The sequence below is a fragment of the Diadema antillarum genome, unplaced genomic scaffold (assembly GCF_040938485.1).
Source record: "Diadema antillarum isolate AM-2024a unplaced genomic scaffold, OU_Dant_1.0 scf00000207, whole genome shotgun sequence".
NCBI lineage: Eukaryota > Metazoa > Echinodermata > Echinoidea > Diadematoida > Diadematidae > Diadema > Diadema antillarum.
Window position 1 is genome coordinate 126,726 of NW_027271096.1, and position 19,755 is coordinate 146,480.

Here is a 19,755-nt window from a genome sequence, read left to right on the forward strand (position 1 = left end):
GATAAATTATTTACGATTCATCAGCTATCCTATTACATTGACGTTCTACGAACTCACTGAAAATCAGTGGGCTCCCATGATTTCACTGAAAAGGTAAAGTTTATGATAACAATTCTTGTTAAAATGACAGTTGTCATGGTAACAACAGGAATCCAGCTCCCTGCTTGGCTGTTGCTATGGGAAGTTGACATTCCACCAAGAGTTGCTATCCTATCATCTTGAAGGGGTTTTGTATTACCTTCCAGTGAAATCATGGGAGCCCACTGATTTTCAGTGAGTTCGTAGGACGTCAATGTAACGACTGAAGAAAGGCTATAGAACGACAGCAGCACGAGCAAAAGAACACCAGCATCCCAAGGCCAAGGTACATCGAGCCGTCCACCTCACAACGTAGGTCTAAATCTATTCTGATATCTAATATTACTGTATTTCTGTTTGAAATCCATGTATGTATGGTTTAGCGTCAGAATCGCGACACCTGTTTTGCTCTAGTGCCACTGATTCCACACGTGTACGTGAATGCCGTGCACGTGCAAATTTAATTTTGGCAGTGCTACACAATATCTGTACTACGACTGTAGTCCCACATCCTTAAAATTGTGTTATACCTACCTTTGTAATAATTGAAACGTCTTGGCTTTTGGATCTTGGATCTTGGATAAGTAGACCTCCCAAACATCTCCTGTGGAGTTTTAACTGGAGGTTGCGTAGAGGGTGGACTTTCAGAGAAAGGATGAGAGGGAAGGGTCCTCAAAGTCAAACAGGGCATCTTTTAGGGAGGTCCTTTTGTTTGGGAAATGTAGTACCGGTACTTAGTAGATGGGGCCAAGTAATACAATAGGAATAATGGCAAGTTGTTCCATGCTTTTACAGTGCGTGGAAAAAAAGAAAACTTGTAGACATCAGATGAAGTTTGATCTATCACAAACTGCTTGGTATGTCCCCTTCTTTCCCTTGTGAACTTGTTTCTAAGTACATGTATGTTATTGTACTGTATGTCCAGGTGGCCATGGAGGATCTTGTACAGGCATGTGAGTCGATGTACCTCTCGTCTGTCTTTCAGAGGGATCCAGTTTATTGAGAAGATGCATCACACTTACAGTTGTATATCCCTCCAGTATGAATTGGTTACAAATCTTGCTGCCTGTCTTTGCACCTTTTCTAAAACTTGGATGTTTTTTACTGTATGTGGGTCCCAGGATGCCGAAGCATATTCCAGATGTGGTCGGACCAGGGAAGTATACAATTTCTCCTTAACAGAGGGGGAGCAGTAATGAAAATGCTTCTTTATGAAATTAAGAGTATTCATTGCTTTAGAAGAGGCATGTTGGGATTGTTTATTCCATCGGACATCTTTCTGGATGTAGATTCCTAAGTAGTGGATTTCTACGTCTGGTCTAGATCTAGAGTGGTCTAGACTATGTTGTTTCTGAAATGTTGCAAATATGCTTGTGATTTATTTAGTCTTATAAACCCATACTTAGTTGTATTCTTTCTGTCTGTCTGTTAATTAGATCCTTGACGGCTGTCTGAAAGCTGAAGCGTGATGCTGAGTGAGTGAAGCTGATCGCTGACTCAATCGTCTCATGACTTCAACAGATGTGTGTGATAGCTCAAGCTCAGCCTACTGCCTACTCGTCAGACTCCATAGCATACATGCTGACTTGGTTTGAATGCATGCTGCACTGTGGCCTGTAGCTGTGTCTGTGGTGCTTCATGCTTGAAAATTTCACATTTCAAGCAGTCATACAAATAATTTTTACATAGAGCGACCATGGCACTTCTGTCAGAAACTGTTGACCTTGAATTGTTCCCTGGTACCCGAGCAACACTTGCCTTCTTCGAAGAAATTCAAAACGTTCAGGAACTCAAACAAAAGCTGATGGACAGAGAGATAGAAGCTGCGATGCTAACACCAAAACTTGTAAGTTTGTTCTAATCATCCTATCATTCCATTTTGTTAATATATAGACCTTTTCTGCATTAAACTTATTACAACTACAAGGAACACTTTACTTCTCTTCACAAAAAATCTGACAATTTGAATGATCATTCCAAAGAAGTACATGTATAACATACAATTTATATATGATGCATCACGCGTTATCCCGGGGTACGGTAGTACCCCTGGGTACCACGTTGTGTAGCGCCACCTCACGTCCACTCGAGGACAGCTGCAGATAAATACATGCACTGTGTGTGCGTGTAGAGTCATTCCCATGCCACTGCATGCAATTCTATGCATGCATGGTATACTAAGTACTGTGCTAGCAATATAACGTGTGCTTCAGTGCAGTGCAGTGCAGTGGCTAGTGCGCGCTAGCTCCAGCACCAAAATAATTTCCCACTTTTTGGCACCCAGGGTACAACCTTTACAAAAATTTATAAATAATTCAACAAAATGGCTGATTTTTATTTAGTACCCCGGGATACCATTTATATCATGATATGTAGACAGTAGTCTCTGTAATTGTCTCTGCAATAGTCTTGATTCTTTTTCTAGTTCTCAAAGCTTCTTTTGTGCAGTTGTGAAGAACAATTCATACATTGTATTCAACTATGGAACAAGCTCTCCCTTCACATCAGATCTTCACCCATGCTAGATATGTTTAAGAGCCTCCTGAATACACATTTAATGAAGTCAATATAAGTTGAAATTACTATGATCGTATGTTTTCTTCCTTTTTTTTGTGTGTGTATTAAGTATGCTAATTTTAGTATTTGATTTTTGCTCAAGTATATTGAGTAATGTAAATTATTGTAGATTTTTATAGTTATGTTGAATCATGAAAGATTATGTTTTGGTATAATTATGATACATGTGAGGCGCTTAGAAACTGTGTATTAAGGGCGATATAAATGTTAATTATTATCATTATCATTATTGCATTGCCCTTAGTAATAACATTCAAGTCATCAGTACTGCAGAGTTTTGATGAATGTTCAGTTTAATCTTGAATTTCATAACAAGTATAAATTTTCTTAGTGCAAGGGGAACCTTCAAGCCTCATGGCCTCAGTATTTTATAGAAGAAAGATTAGTGCTAATCTTCCACTGCCAGTTATTTGCCATTGCATCAGATGCCTCTCTACCTCAGCTACAAGTAGTACAAATATATTCTTATATCAAGTGTTATGGTTTTAGAGCAGCACATGTGATACTGAAGCAGCTTTTAGATCATAACCTGATTAAAAATGTGTTTCTTTATGACATGGATTCTTTCGAGAGATGAAATCTTGGATGGTTTATCTTGCAAATTCTTGAATAAGCAAGCAAAATGTTGGATGTTGAATGATTTTGCAGAGAGCTTTCAGGTTTTAATTGAGATCATTGCAAATGTATACATGTACAAATGTTGTATTGTACAATGTATCTAGTTATTATCTATGGCACGTAATGAGCATGAGGGTTCATTTTAATGTGTGAGCTCATGAAAGTATGATGTTAATTATTTTCACTGCTTGGGCTCATATATGTCATTGTACAGTGCATTAAGGTCATGGGCAGGGTTTTCAAATTTTCTCAAATGTTCCCCCCTCTAGCCAATATCGATCTGGACCTCAACATTTACTTATTTGATATCTGTTAATCTTGCCTTCTGAGCAATAAATGAGAGGGCACACTACAAGGTGAAATGTGGTATGGACTACCGGTATTTTTTTTTTTTTTTTGGAGAATCTCTCTCTCTCTCTCTCTCTCTAAGTTGACTCCATGTTTCTCTCCTCTCTTTCTCCCTCACTCCCTGCCTTCCTTTCTATATATTTCTGGATTCCTTTTTCACTTACCAGATCATCAGCCCCATCCAGGTGCTGGTTGCTGTCAATAAGGCAATGCACGCCCACTCCAATGGCCACGCAAAGACAAAAAATGTCAACTCAGAGATCATCTTCAGCCTGTCCCCATCAAGCAATGTGAGTACTGTGGAGTATACACAGTGCAGTTTTCAAAGACCTGATTGAAATCTGGGGCCTCACTTTGAACTCTTCCAATTACTACAAATATTTGAAAGTTATTAGTGCTGATGTCAGATTGTACCAAATCCATCTGTGGATACAGATATCAGTATTGTTATAATTTAGAGTGAAAGATCACAGTGAATGTATCTGTGAGACATTTGTTGATATTGTGCATGCACAGCTTGTAAAATGTTTTCAAGGGAGGAATCCTCATCACAAACAAATCCAAGTAATTGAGTAGAGCTGTTTTTGTGTGGCACTCCTACTAGAGTACAGTGATATCAGTTGGAATGTATACCTCAGAATCTGAAGCTGCCAAATGTAGCTTCCTTTAAACCATTTGTTTTTTCAAGCCCAATGCAATTTCCACTACACAAAACTTTTGAAATGGATGTTCTACATCTAAACATATGTAAGTTACAAAAACAAAAACAAATTTTTCCTTTGTATGTCTTGCTCAGGGAACTCAAGGTATTTGATGGTTCAAATCAGTGAATTTCTTTCCAAAATCATTTAATCACAATTCCTAATTGACCAATGAAGAGTCTTGTGTTTGACTTCTGTTCTGTTCTTTTTTTTTTACATTGCATATTTAGACTTTAAAGGGACTAAGTGGTGCAAATGCATGTTGACTTGTATTGATTCATAATACCCTGATCATCACTAATTTGGCCAAAATTGTATATGTACATGTGTGCCTTATTTTCTATACCGCGGTACTAATCTTTCTACTATTCCCCTTCAGATTACTTTGATATACAAAAAAGCAACTTTCTAACCAAGATTCTGTCAATGACATAACCTGTCACTCACTGGTAAAGTACTAAATTAGTATAATTATCACAAGACATTAAAATGCACCTTTCCCTAGACTGATCATACCTCCCATTTTCCCTGCAATGTATTTGGTAATCATATTGGTAACATTGAAATAGGAGAAAGTGTTATGAAATATATAGCATGTGCATAAATATTAATTTGGCCACAGAACTGATGTTGAGGATATCATGAACCAACAGAAGTCCACATGTGTTTTGCATTGTGTAGTTCCTTTAATCGAGCGTGCTTTGTCAATATATTCCTCCAGATCAGTGAATCATTCAAGAGGCATGCCATGGCAGCAGATGACACGGCAGCTGTCGTGGTTATTCTGAATGATGATAGGGAGCAGTCAAAGCTGAAGAGCATCGCGGAGCAGATTGCGGGAAAGTGTGTCCCACTGCACCTCTTATCCAACCACACTGATGAAGAGCTAATGAAAGCGGTAAGGTTGACAAATATGTATAGTGAGGTGCCCGCACCTCGTCAGGGGCCCGAATACCGTCACCCCGCTTAAAATTGTTTTGAGCGCACTAAACAAAAATGTATGCCCGGGACTGTGTTCAGTACACTTGAAACTTGGCAGGGCTACCACAACCAAGCAAATTGTTGTAAAAACCGAACAGTTTTTCGCGAAAATCTGAAATTTTAATAGGGCTATAGGAATACGTGTAATAAGTCACCCGCACGCATCTTTTAGGTGTATGTCTATTGGAACATCACGGTCACCCGCACACGTCTTTTACGTGCTAAGTCTATGGGAGACCGGGTGACGAGTTGCGGGCCCCTTCCTTAGCGCACAACTTTCTCGCATCGTTCGCGTTTGACGACGATAGCTACAAATTTTCAATATCGATCAGTGAACTTGTCATTCCATTGGAATTTTCAGCATTTTTTCCTGTATGTGAGTTGGATTTCGAGGAATTTCAGTGGCGAAATGTGATTCAAATATGGGCAAACATTAACTATGACGAGGTGCGGGTCACCCAAGTATACACTGGACTTGAGTACAGATCTTGCACACTTACAACCACATGATGCCACATTTGAAAAGTTTTGTATCAGTTGGTGTTAATTCAGATTTTTAGTCTATGCAGTACTAAATCCGGGCAAGCAGTGAAGTGTACAAGTGCTTTTCAAAACAAACAACCTTGTACTACAGTGCACTCCTGTTATAACGAACACGGTATAACAAAATTTCGGTTACAAGGAAGTTCTTGCGACCAGCAGTTTTCTTTTGTTATATCAAAAATTTGTTATAACTGAATGAAAACACAATTCCAAACAAAGAGCAGATAATGTAGTCTGAATTTTTACTTTATTGTAACCGGAATTTTGTTAGTGTTCATTATAACGGGAGTGCACTGTATGTGTTCAAAGGGATACAGTGGAAACTCATTGTAACGTGATCCGTGGGACCAAGAGAATTTGTTCTTTATATCATATACATGTATTTTGTTATATCAGTAGTCAATACACAATACAAAACAAAGGAAATACATTCATTGGGACTGGAGAAATTAGTTTGTTATATCAGGTATTTTGTTATAGCAGATCTCGTTATATCAAGTCCACTGTATTTACTTTCCCTCATAATTTTTCCCCTCTCTGTGCAGAGGTACAAGATATCAGAAGCTGAATTGGACATTGGATCTTTGGAGGATGCTGTGATATGTAAGATTGCAACAAAGGATGTTTCATGATCAAGATCCCACAAAACCATTGACTATCTCCTCTGAAAACTGAACAGTGTAAGGTGTCCATCCATCGGCCTGGCCCTGTGAAAAAATGACCAGGGGGAATGCCGTGTGCTGACTTGTCGATCCTGTGCCATTATGAGTAATGGTCATTCACCATGAGAAAGCTCTCCACTCCAGCAGAGGTGCAAGGAGCACTTCCATCACTGATGGGCCTCTGCATACTACATTATAGAACAAAAGGTTATCACAAGTTACTTTGCTGCACGCCAAGTACAGTGTAGAGCTCTGCTTCTTGAGAAAGAAAGAAAGAAAGAAAAAGGCAACTTACGTAGTCAGTGGGGGAACTAGTGTGCATGTTGCTGATTTTGTAAAGCAAAGTTGAGTAGGCCTATAAGAATGAGGGGAGTTCGTTTGGGTTGTTTGGTTTTTTTATTTTTATCAAGGACCAGACATTATTCACAGGAGAGCAACAACAAAATCTCTGTAAAGATAAGTATGCTGGTGAGAGAAATGAAGGGCTACCTGTATTTCTCTTCTCTGTGTAATGTAGTAAGCATCATGTTCATACGTGTTATTACTTTTGTGAAATGAAATTGAATACATGTTGTATTTGTTCCTGTAAGGAGTGTTCCTGTATGGAAAAAAATTCTAGTTGATCATGTCTTATCAAGCAGTTTTAGCCATAAGGTGTAGAAATCAGTCTGACCTATGTAGTGTCTACACAAAGAAACAGAGAAGTGAATCTGATTCTGATATTTTGACATACAATGTACAATACACTGGTAACTGATGAGAATACTGTTGTGTATAATTAATCCAAATATTCCATGGTGGGTTCGGTTTTAAACCAGCATCTGTGAAATGAACAATGTGCCAAAAATATTGGCATGTGTAATACAGATGCAATTTATATCGTTTCCAAGGTTTGAAGAACCCTGTTTCAGCAAGATAGTTAGGACCTAACTGCGACCAGCAGCCCCAATTCAACGTACAACGTACAGTGTTGGGGCTGCGCCGTTTTGGCATCGATATTTTAATGTTGTACCAAACGGGTGCCGTTCCGGCGCTGTATTTCCTTAATTTTTCAACAAAAACTACTGGGAATACTTACATGGGTCGACTAAACCAGAAATGATTCACATCGGCGACTGTTTGATGCATTTCATTGCTTATGATGCAGAAAATGCTGTCTTATAAGGCAAATATCTTCAGCTCACCGATGCTCACTAAAACTCACAATCACTTGCACATGCGCACACAATGCATTCAGTGCAGTGCATTGACAGCTGTATTACTCGCTACATGATGCATATTCACCGTGCGATGATGCATTATTCATATCCTTTTGCGTCCGTAACGTTGACAGCGACGTCATTGTTTACGCATGCGTAGATGCATACTGATGGATATACACGTTCAAAATAGCAGCAAAGCTCTCCACTAGGGCAGACCGCCTACTCCTAAAAAATGTGGAAAATTATGCAGTTTCCAGATAAATTGGTGAGAAGGACCAAGGCAATGGGGTAGTGTATATTTCATTTTATATTGTTACTGTGTTTATGATGGACATTTAGCCATGGTTTATTTGTGAAGTTGCCGTATATGTGGCAATAGGGAGTTGTTCGTGATTCTCACTTGAACGAAACTGCGGGGTAGCCGCCAGGACCCCGCCGCACAGCGGCGGGTCTCCGGGGCTAGTTAGGACCCTAAAGCTTTATCACAATAAAATTTTGTTAGAATTGACAAGGAAGGATAAATAATGAGTTTTACAGCTAAATCCTCTCATACTACATCTTGTACATACGTATCTGTGTTCATTATGACAGGGATAATCTGTATACAGTGGACTGCTGTCATATCGAAATTTCGTAATAACCAAACATAGAATTTTTACTTCGTTGTCGCCAGAATTCTTACTATAACCCTGTTTGTTTTAATAGGAGTGCATTGTATGGCGTATGTACTGTATATCAAAGGAATAAAAAAACAACAAAACAAAACAACAGCAAAAAACAATGTTGTTTTATTTATGTACACGTATCTAGGGTCACTCTCTGAGTTATGTGTTCCGAAACAACTACATGTATTACAAGATACATGTACATGTACAGTCAACTTTGCTTAAAGTCAACCTCTCATAAGTTGAATAATCATGCAGTCGAAGGTCTTTTCAATTCCTCTTTTTAACCCGTTGAGGATGAGTCCTGAGTATATTAGGGCAAGCGTCTATGGGAAATGTGTGTACATGTAGTAGCAAAATCAAACCGTCCTCTATGGGTTAATATTCTAATGATTTTAATCTCTCATAAGTTGAATTTTCTGTAAGTCAAAGCTTTTTCTTCAGTCCAAATACTAGGTGTTTCAAAAAACATTTCCCACTTTTGATTCTTAATAATTCATAAACTATATATCAGATAACACTGTCATTGATATGAGTAATAGCTGAATAGTGTACAATTTGGTTGGAGGTAGTTTGAATATGAAAACATAAATCAGTTTCATGAAATCCATGATTAATTTCACAGTTAGGTTCCAGATTTTGCTCTATTTTCAACCCTCTGTACAAAATTTCACTTTGCACAGGGGTCAATGGGTGTGTATGGGAGTGTGTGGTTAACACCCTGACAATGGTCCTAAACAATGGTTAGGGTTTGAATGCTTCATTATTTATTCACGAGAAATTCCACTATCATAACTAGTCTTTATTCAGCCTCTGGCAGTATCTGTGTAAAGTCTCGACAGTGCTCTCCCTACTTCTGAAAAACGAAATTACAATGAATACCTTCTGTTCTATCGTAAACATGGTGACAGGAAGCAATGAAAATCAATTAGAGTATACACTTGTGTAAATAGAGCCTTAAATAAATCTACCAGTACTGTGAAACATATCGCCCCAATGATAAATGCTGCTGAACTCTTTACCAAAAATGATTTCTTTTTATCAAAAAGCGAAAAATTTGTCAGACTATTTAATTAGTAGACAGTTGCATTAAAATGAGGAACTTTAGATCATTTATGCTTATCTATATCCCAAATTTAGTGATATGTGAAGCAAAAATTGCAAATGATTGACAGCTGGAACGGAATGTGGTGTTTGCAAGCACATGGAAACGTGTGCTTCCTTTTTCCATGTGCATGCAGTTTACCCTTTACCGTGCATGAATCCAGACTAGCAGTGCCCAAGGCAATCCACATGAATTATTGATTAAGCATTCATGTGCCTGGGAGCACGAGACTGACGCCTAGTCAACAGGTGGTTCAGGCATGTCTATTGTTCAGGGCCATTGTCAGCACACACTCACATACACATCATTGGTTCCTGTGCAAAGTTCATTTTTGTACAGAGGGCTAAAATTTGACCAAAATCTGAAACCTTACTTCAAAATCAATCTTAGATTTAATGAAACTGATTTATGCTGTCACATTCAAATTACCTCCAACCAAATTGTACACTATTCAGCTATTATTTATATCAATGACAGTTTTATCGGATGAATAGTTTTTGAGCTATTAATGATCAAAAGTGGGAAATGTTTTTTGAAACACCCAGTAGATATGATGTAGGCAATACAAGGTTGACTGTATTATCAAGTGCGTGTCCTAGTCTCCACTACTCTTTTCCAGTGTTTCAGTGGATGTTTTACAGATACGGATACAGATTAAAGGAACAGCCCTGTACTGTACAGAGAAAAGAATGGTATAAAAAGAAATCCTTGTACTGTACATGTGTATTCTTATTTGTTCTCTTGTCTTTGTGCATGCACTAGATTATTGATTGGACAAGAGTTTCCTGGAACTGGGGCTCACTGTGTACATCTATTATGGGTGGAAAATGTTACCGGGTACTGTTCATAAACTTACTGTTCATAAACCCATTTATGTGTCCTGCATTCAGTTTACCTTTCACCAGAAACATGGTAAAAGTGCATACTGTAGTCGTTGATTATGCAATTACCTCATATTTCTTGACTTTGTCATGTTGCCATAACTTGTCAAATGAGATTCTTTTTGTGTGATAAGCTTGATTTGTTGGATGCTTCCATTGGCTCTGACAGATACATAACAATGTATCAACTTCAAATAATTGGCTGGTACTGTACGAGCTGAAATTTTTGCGTACAGATATTTTCGCGAATTGCTGCTTGGAGGACATTTTCGCGTGTTGTTAATTTCATGGTTGCAAGGGTCTAACTGAACTTACTTATTTGCGCGTTGTTATTTTCGCGGTTCAAAGGCGATTCGCGAAATTCGTGAAAATAATACCACCGCAAAAATTTCAGCTCGTACGGTACTTTATACTGCATGGAACACACAAATATCTGCTGTATTGTTTGTACATTTATTCTAGTAACAAATGAGAACACAAGCACAACTTCAGTACACTCTTTGAAGAACTGTCATATTACACTGTACACACACAGAAAGGTAAACCTTGCTTTTATCACATTCATTGAGACAATGGGAAGAAGACTTCAAGGACTGCAGAGACTCCAACTCTCCCGTTTTCGACGGGAGATCTCCCGCCGAAAACCCATTTTTGCAAAATCTCCCGTTCTCCCGCTTGAGATTTAATTTCTCCCGCCCTGGCTCTTTGTCTCCCGTTGGAAAGGATTTTTACCTATTTCTATCGTATGTTGATAAAATAAGCCTTAGATAGCACCAGAGAGCATCTAGAACCCTGGGAATTTCGCGCTTCGCACACATCAACTTGGAGTCTCCCGTTTGCTTGGGGTTTCAGGCGGGAGAATCTCCAGATCAGAAGGTGCTTTGGGTTGGAGTCTCTGGGACTGATGTCAAGACACCTTCACAGTGGCGGATCCAGGGAGGACTGCACTGGGTGCACGCCCCTTCCCCTTTATTTTTTTGTTGAAACAAAAGAAATAAAAGGAAAAGAATGGGGGAGGGGTGTGTGCATCCCCCCCCCCCCTTTAATTTTTAAACGCACCTCTTCTTTACGGAATTCCTGGATCCGCCTCTGCTTCAGGACATCCAACTTACGGCCAGGAATCTGACAATCTCATATTTCCTCACACTGATACAAACTGTGTTTTACAACTTTGCATATTCCTAGTAAACCTCTACTAATACATGTAGATATGTATTGTACAATCAACTTAATAAATGTATAAGTACAAGTCACATCAATTGTATGTGAATATGACCTGCAGTAAAAGCATCATACATGTATATACAGTACATTGTATAGGCGGGGAAAAAAGAAAGTTGGGGAATGTAAATCACAATGGCAAGCTTGGTGAGCTCCTTATTGGGCATTGAGTGAACATACAACTTTCTGCAGAATCAAACAGATTACTAGAAAGATTGATAGCCCTCTAAAGGAACATTGCAATCATGTCATTTATCACTGTCTGACTGTCTGTCACTGTGCCTGTATGCAGTGCAATTTTTTTAGAGCCACTGCAACATTGTCAGAGCATAACAAACAAATTAAAACACAAAGAGAGATCTGACATATGTCATAATTTGACGGTAGGTAAAGCTGCAAGCAAGGCTATGATGCATTTCTGCTTAACAGAGAGGGAAAGTCTCTTCACCATGGAGGTTCACCCTTTTCATTCTGGCTTAACTATTTCAGTACCTGGGCAATATATTTCCATACAATGTGAAAAGGATGTTAGGATGACACTTGCAGGATTACAGGGGACACTCCACTCCAAGCACAAGCCGAGTCAAATATGAGAAGTTAAAGGACAAGTCCACATTCACATAAATGTGGATTGAGTGAATGCAGCAATATCAGTAGAACACATCAGTGAAAGTTCAGGGAAAATCTGACAATCCTTTCAAAAGTTATGAATTTTTCAAGTACATATATCTGTGCAGTCACTGCTGGATGAGAAGACTACTACAGTATATGATTGTCACATGTGTAGAACGATATTAGGAAAATATAAAGAAAATTTAACAATTTTTTTTTCATAGAAGTGCACGTTTTCCTTGACTTGTCACTGACAAATGTTCAGGGTACGTTGTAATATTATTCCCCCCCCCCCCTGCCTTCTGAAATAGGCCAAGTCAAATGCTTTTTTATTATGCAAGAAAAGTGAAAATATAATGAATTTCCTTTATATATTGTATTTTCTTTATATCGCTCTACACATGTGGCATCTCAAGCTGTTAGTCTTCTCATGAGAAAGCAGAGCAGGAAAAGCTTATAAAGTCAAACCAAAATAAGAAAGTTACGGAATTTTGAGGTATACCATGTTCTTATGAAATAGTGAAATCAGTCAAAATATACACAAATTGAGACAAGGTGATAATGGCACTGCCTCCCTCATCCCTCTTCCACTGGTTTGTAAATAATTGTTATGATGAAATCATTCTTTGGTCAGTAATTTAGCAACTACCTCTCTCTCCTCCCCTTCATCATTGCCACATCAATAACATTACAAACCCTAGAACAAGTTGATGACAGATACAATATGTCATTTCTCTGTAACTTATGTCAAAACAAGAAGATTAATGAATGTTCTTATGCAAGCAAATGAGAAACTTAAGACTTGTGAGGCCAAGACAGTATATCATCTAATTTGCACACATTACTGGGACTGATATAACTGTTCTGTAAAACTGAATCTCAGAATGATACAGTGTAGAACTTTTCCCTTTTCTCTTAATCTACAGGAGACTTTCACTGGTCTGCTTGTTTAACTCTTCTCTATCTATTCATAAATATCAACTAGTATACAAAAGTATGCTTTTATTAAGGCCTGAAGAAGGGATTTCGCACAAGATTACTTGAATATACAGTGCATTCCCGTTATAACTGGAACACAGTTACTGTAAACGTGGAAATTTTCGCGGTACATTAATTTTCGCGGATTTCGCGCTACGTTCGGCTAGCGCGAATTCAAAAACGCGCGAATATATCTTCACAATTTTCTATGCACATTTTGAACGGGATGAATTGTGTGCGCTTCATCGATGATACTGCTACATATACAATGTACAGGCATGTTTACGCTACTAGTATACTGTGCGAAGAGACTGCTGTGTACTGTAGCATGCATGTGTGCACCGCACGCACCGATGCTACATTCCCCCGTGACTACGGTACTACAGTCACAGCTGTACTACGTATTTGAGTGCTTGTACTCACAGTCGAGCCGCTCGCTACGTCGCTTGTCATACGCTGGCATAGCAAGCTATGTAGCAGAGGCTTTGGATGAAAGCAGTGAATGTGTATTACAGTAAAGTAACCTGCTGCGGAGCGCGAATACGTTTTCGAGCCGCTCAGCGCGAAAAATTAATCGCGCGAAAATATTGACGTTTACAGTATAACAAAATTCCGGTTACATGTACAATGAAGTAAAAATTCAGGCCATGAAATTATCAGCTCTTTGTTCTTTATTGTTTATTTGTTTGGTTTATAACAAAATTTTGATATAAAGAAAGAAAATTGCCAGTCCCGAGGACTTTGTTATCACGGGAGTCCACTGTAAATTGTACAACAGCATTTAGGCCAAATACTTTGCTCCACATGGGGAGTAATTTTGAATATCAGCCATGCTTGTTCAGGTTGCTCCTGCTTGTTTTTGATAAAGGAACAGGTAAACATGTCCACCTGATAATAACAGGTATTAGTGGTGATTTCTGTTATCATTCACTAAGTAGCCAAAAATGTTACCAGAAATGCCCCCCCCCAAAAAAAAAAAAATAAATAAATAAAAAGATGAGATCGCACGACATCGCGGGATATTAGTGTACACAAAAATGATTGCCAAAGTGTATGCCACACAAAAGATTTAGCTTGATAATAGTACAAGATTAATTATATTACACAGAAAATATAGTTCAAGCTGGAGTGTTCATTCAATGTACTGTCTAATGCAATGAGTCCTCCTGGAGTTCAATTCCATTCTCCCAAGATGCACTAACTCAGTTTGCCAGGCAGCAAGCTTGGTCCCAATGTAGGTCCTGGGAAATGTTCACATTGCGATACTGTCCACTCATACGCAAGTCTGACAAATGCAACACAGTAGGAGGAATAACCCCTCCAAGATTCTTATATTTCTGGATAGGCCCTGAGGATAGTCACATCCACTTTAGGCCTGTCATCCGAACCCGTCTGCACCATTCCCATCCGCTTCAGGACACTGATGCCGGCGCTGACTCGGCCAAAGATGGTATGCTTGCCGTCCAGCCACTGCGTTGGGGCGAGGGTCAGAAAGAACTGGCTCCCATTGGAATTGGGTCCACTGTTGGCCATGGACAAGATTCCCGCCCCTGTGTGTTTCAGCTCTAAGGTTACCTCATCCTGGAAAGGCTTTCCCCATATCGAGTTCCCTCCACGACCTGCGTGTAAGATTGAGCACTAACTATTCATTGTGATGCAACTGGGAGTCACTGGTCTTTTCTTAGGTTGGGTGGTGCCCAATCATACATACAACAATTTGTTGTTGTTGTTGTTTATCATGACTTAAATTCAAGTTCAAGAAAGTGTGAGAATGACATGTACATACAAAAGAACCAACGTTTCATTCAAAACGAATGGCAGGTTTAGAAACGTATATAGGGTATAAAACAACAATATTACAGTTTACATTACTGCAACCCATATCACACATAAAATGTCATATATTTCCTACTGGTGATCAATCAATAAAAAATCAATACATATACTATTTGTGAGTTACAATAACAACAGTGATGTAATCATCTTCCACAGTATAAATACTATAATCCGTGTCAAACGATGGAATAATAACATATATATATATATATATATATATATATATATATATATATATAGGTATATAAGCCTACATAAACCTTATCATCATCATCATCTCATCAAATCTTCACCAACGTAGATCTTTATTTGGCTCTGCGCCCCATAACCCCCCCCCCCACCACGTATAATAATTATCAAAACCCATCTTTACAACTATACTATAAATAATTTTCAATATAAAACTAAAAGTTATAAACTAACATTTCTAATTTTTTTTTTCAATTACCCATTCACCAATAATATTACAGCGTATAACACTCATCTCATCTCAACTTTCCAATCATATCATTTGACCTCAGATTCATTTCCCTTCCCAACAGAAACAAAACACAAAAACCTATAAGAAATCCAAACCAGCCGCAGCAACAAAATAAACTTTCACCCGCTATCCCCATTTCAGACCAATTATCTGATGGAATTGAAAGCAAACCTTAATATACAGTAGTACTCACAGTGAATCATAAACCATGTGCAGTCATGTTTACACAGTATCTAGACAGTATTAGTAAGAAGTACCAGTAATAATGCTGAAGGCATTTGTCATCCCATGCACTTCTTCTACTTCTCCTATTTTTTTTTTCCTGGCAAGTACAGTCCTCTGAACAGTTAAATATTCACACATGATTGTTTCTTTTGTTCATAAAGTATGATTTGTTTGACACAGAATATAATTTACATAATACATGTAAAAACAGACATACAACAATTTGTAGATCATTGTAGATCATAATACATGTATATAGGGAACAAATCATAAGATATTCTGCGTCAAACAAATCACACTTTATGAACATAAGAAACAATCATATGTGAATGTTAAACTCTTCAGAGGACTGTACTTGCCAGGAAAAAAAAAATAGCAGGAGAAGAAGTGCATGGGATGACAAATGCCTTCAGCATCATTACTGGTACTTCTCACTATTACTGTCTAGATACTGTGTAAACATGACTGCATGGTTCATGATTCACTGTGAGTACTACTCTTTAAGGTTTGCTTTCAATTCCATCAGATAATTGGTCTGTCATTGGGATAGGATTCACCTGTTCCTGTTGGATCTCCTCCTTGTACCATAAAGTCTTTGATGATTCTGTGGAACTTGATGCCATTGTAGTAACCTCTCCTGGCCAGCTCTGCAAAGTTGTGGCACGTCTTAGGGGCTTGTTTCCAGTACAGCTCCACAGTTATCTTCCCCATGCTGAAGTAAATTACAAGAGAGAAGGAGATCAGATAATACACATGGTAGTAATACTAATATTTCCATAGTCTAGGGCCTATGCCATAAAGCTATTTTACTACATGACACATATTTTCTTTTTTAATACACTGGGTATACTAGACCTCTACCCTAGTACTAACTACTGTAAAACATGATATATTCGCGGCATGAATTTTTCGCGAATTGGAGCCGACGGCCTTTTTTGCGGCATGAAATTTTCGCGAACTGGAACTGGTATTCAATGCATATAGTGTAGACAAGAACTTTTGCGTGCATTTTAATTTCGCGAATCTTCGCGCTCGCGAAATTCACGAAATTAAAATGCACGCGAACATTTCTCATTTTACAGTATTTATGAGACTAACGTTAGCCTCGTAGGTCGTGTCACTGTGAGTAGTAGATGGTCTAGACAGAAAGATCCGTCTGTCCGGAGGACTCTTTTATATTTTGCCATTAACGCTGTCCTCCGTGGAGGGGATCCGTGAAGCCAGACGCAGTCTCCGCGGAACATTCCCCGACGGACAGATACAGACCAATCTTTCGGTCAATAGATGGTGGTCTAGACTCTACCCCACGACCTAGCCCCAGAGATTGCATCGCTATGATGCGGCGGGGTCCTGGCGGCTACCTCGCAGTTCCGCTAAAGTGAGAATCACGAACAACTCCCTATTGCCACACACGGCGACTTCACGAATAAATCATGGGTAAATTTCTATCATAAACACAGTGACAATAAAAAATGAAATATACATTACCCCATCTATTGCCTTGGTTCTTTTCACCAATTTATCTGGAAACTGCAAAATTTTCCACATTTTTTAGGAGTAAGCGGCCTGCCCTAGTGGGAGAGCCGTGCTACCATTTTGAACGTGTATATCACTAGTAAGCATCTACGCATGTAGACAGAAAGATCCGTCTGTCCGGAGGACTCTTTTTATATTTTGCCATTAACGCTGTCCTCCGTAGACAGACGGAAGGTTGCAGTACCCATTGCTGTGTGGATGTTCTTAACCACTGTCTCTGTGGAAAATTGGGTGAGGTACCTCACCCTTCTCGATTGCGTCTAATTCACAGCCCTAGGTCAGCAAATTTAAGCTTGCATAGTGAAATTAGCTCTTTAAGAATACCCAAACTCACCAGATTAATGAATAATCCAAAATTTTAGTAGAATTTTCAACGTAAAACACAGCCTGTCGGGTCGTCACGTTCAAACTGCAGAAGCATACACTATGAATCTATTAGCCAATCACATGCGAGGTAGTTTCTACGTGTTTGTTTTACTAAAACACGTACCTCGCATGTGATTGGCTTACAGATTCAAAATGGCGACTTACAGCTTGCGAAAGGCGATGTTGCGATATCGATAAAATGTCTGCGTTATAACCGAGTTTATGTGAGTATTTCGATTGCACAATTGAGAAATTTATCCCAAATATTGCTGCATAATGTGTCATGTCATGTCAAACTTGTTTGAATGTAAAAAAGCTGTCTGAAATTTGGTTTATCGTAACGTTTGATCTGTGCGCGACTGCTCCACACAGGAGCCGCAATCATTGACTTCGGTCTGTATACGGAGGGGATCCGTGAAGCCAGACGCAGTCTCCGCGGAACATTCCCCGACGGACAGATACAGACCGATCTTTCGGTCAACTATGCATGTAGCGAGTAATATGTAGCCTTATGTCAAGGCCCTCTCGCTGTATGGTGTAGAGAGCCCAGCCGAGTAAAATAGCGCGACTCGCTTCGCTCGTCCCTTCGCTCGTCCATTACAGCGAGAGGGCCTTGACAAAAGGCTAGCATGCAACGTTAGTGAGCATCGGTGAGCTGAAGATAAATCGCCTTATAAGACAACATTTTCTGCATCATAAGTAACGAAATGCATCAAACAGTCGCCGATTTGAATCATTTAGGTTTAATCGACCCATGTAAGTATTCCTAGTAGTTTTTGTTGAAAAATTAAGGAAATATAGCGCCGGAACGGCACCCATTTTGTACAACATTAAGATCTGAATGCGAAAACGGCGCAGCCCCAACACGCTGCGCTGCACGTTGGGGCTGGTCGCAGTTACCCCACGACCCACCCATGATGTATGAAAAACATTGACCGACAAGTAAGTTAGAGGGTCTAGGTCTAGACGTCTAGATCTAGGGTCTATGTCTAATTCCGCGAAAAACTTCTCATTTATAATAATGACATTTGCTGTGTCAGTTAAGCGAAAAACTGACCAAGCAAATGTCATTATTATAAATGAGAAGTTTTTCGCGGAATTAGACACACTTGACGGTCAATGAAAAACACTGCCGAACCATAAAAACCTACGCAGATTTTCATAGTTGGGACTACGATTGGTAGAAACTACTCCTAGACTGCGCTGTGTGTTACATGGAATTACTTCTCGTCACGATATACAAAATACAGCCTATTAAAGGCATGATTTTGAAAATTAACCAACATTTCCGCACTGATCATACCTTGTTTCCAAGCAAACATTTGGTGGTCCGCTACTACTAGACATCTTGGTTTCGTGTACTTTATTTAGCAACACGTCCAAAAATTCGATGATATGACACACACGCGTTCTCCTGTCTAGCCTGCGTACAAGACCGTGTATATCAAATTACTAAGTACTGTAAAAGATCTTACACTTGCTCGGAGTAGAATAAAAAAAACAACAAAATAAAACAAATGAATATCGGAATGACAAACAAAACAAAATAAAATAAAAACGAAAGCAAAATCTTTTCTGCTGACAAGCGGTGTAAACACCACTCTCTGCCGTTTTCCTGTTTTGTTTTTGTTTTTGTTTTAGTTTTTTTTATTTGTGCAAAACATTATTCAACATAATTATTCTTCTTTTATGTGTTGGATCGACAGATAATCATAATGATTGAAACTGTACAAAATTATACACTGCTTGATGAAGCAGAAACCGATCGAGGTAGGACCTACTAGTAATCGTATAGGCCTGAGTTTCCCGGGGTAACCTATAGCCTAGGCCTATAATAATTATGTCCCTGCGAAATAGGGCCTTGTAGCAGCACGTACCCCGTTAGTCTGACTATAAGTCACCGGCCGAGAGAGGGAGCTATTTCAATCGGTATTATATAATCATGTCACTCTCTCCGGACGCTCCCCGATGGCAAAAAGAAACAAAAGAGCTAATTTTTGCTGACCAGTCCTTTGACCACGGTTATGTAAAAAGGTACACGTAGGCTTAGCCCATCATACTTGCCACGTAGCCCCCTTTTCCCTAACATTAATCGTGGACATAGCTTTTTCTCTCACTCTGGCTCCTCAACCTCCAAAG

General features: G+C 39.0%; 2 protein-coding genes across 2 annotated transcripts; one reads left to right on the forward strand and one right to left on the reverse strand.

Moving 5' to 3' along the window:
• Positions 1 to 276: 276 nt before the first annotated feature.
• Positions 277 to 6,957, forward strand: LOC139724083 (EKC/KEOPS complex subunit Tprkb-like). The gene is made up of 5 exons (XM_071635285.1): positions 277 to 390; positions 1,515 to 1,924; positions 3,789 to 3,911; positions 5,044 to 5,220; positions 6,392 to 6,957. Exons 2-5 carry the CDS (start codon positions 1,775 to 1,777, stop codon positions 6,476 to 6,478), a joined length of 537 nt encoding a protein of 178 aa, XP_071491386.1. The 5' UTR covers positions 277 to 390; positions 1,515 to 1,774; the 3' UTR covers positions 6,479 to 6,957.
• A 7,499-nt stretch (positions 6,958 to 14,456) lies between these two features.
• On the reverse strand, positions 14,457 to 19,006 carry LOC139724084 (peptidyl-prolyl cis-trans isomerase-like 1). Its single transcript, XM_071635286.1, has 3 exons — positions 18,920 to 19,006; positions 16,272 to 16,426; positions 14,457 to 14,791 (listed from the first exon to the last, which is right to left on the reverse strand). Exons 1-3 carry the CDS (start codon positions 18,961 to 18,963, stop codon positions 14,502 to 14,504), a joined length of 489 nt encoding a protein of 162 aa, XP_071491387.1. The 5' UTR covers positions 18,964 to 19,006; the 3' UTR covers positions 14,457 to 14,501.
• Positions 19,007 to 19,755: the final 749 nt, after the last annotated feature.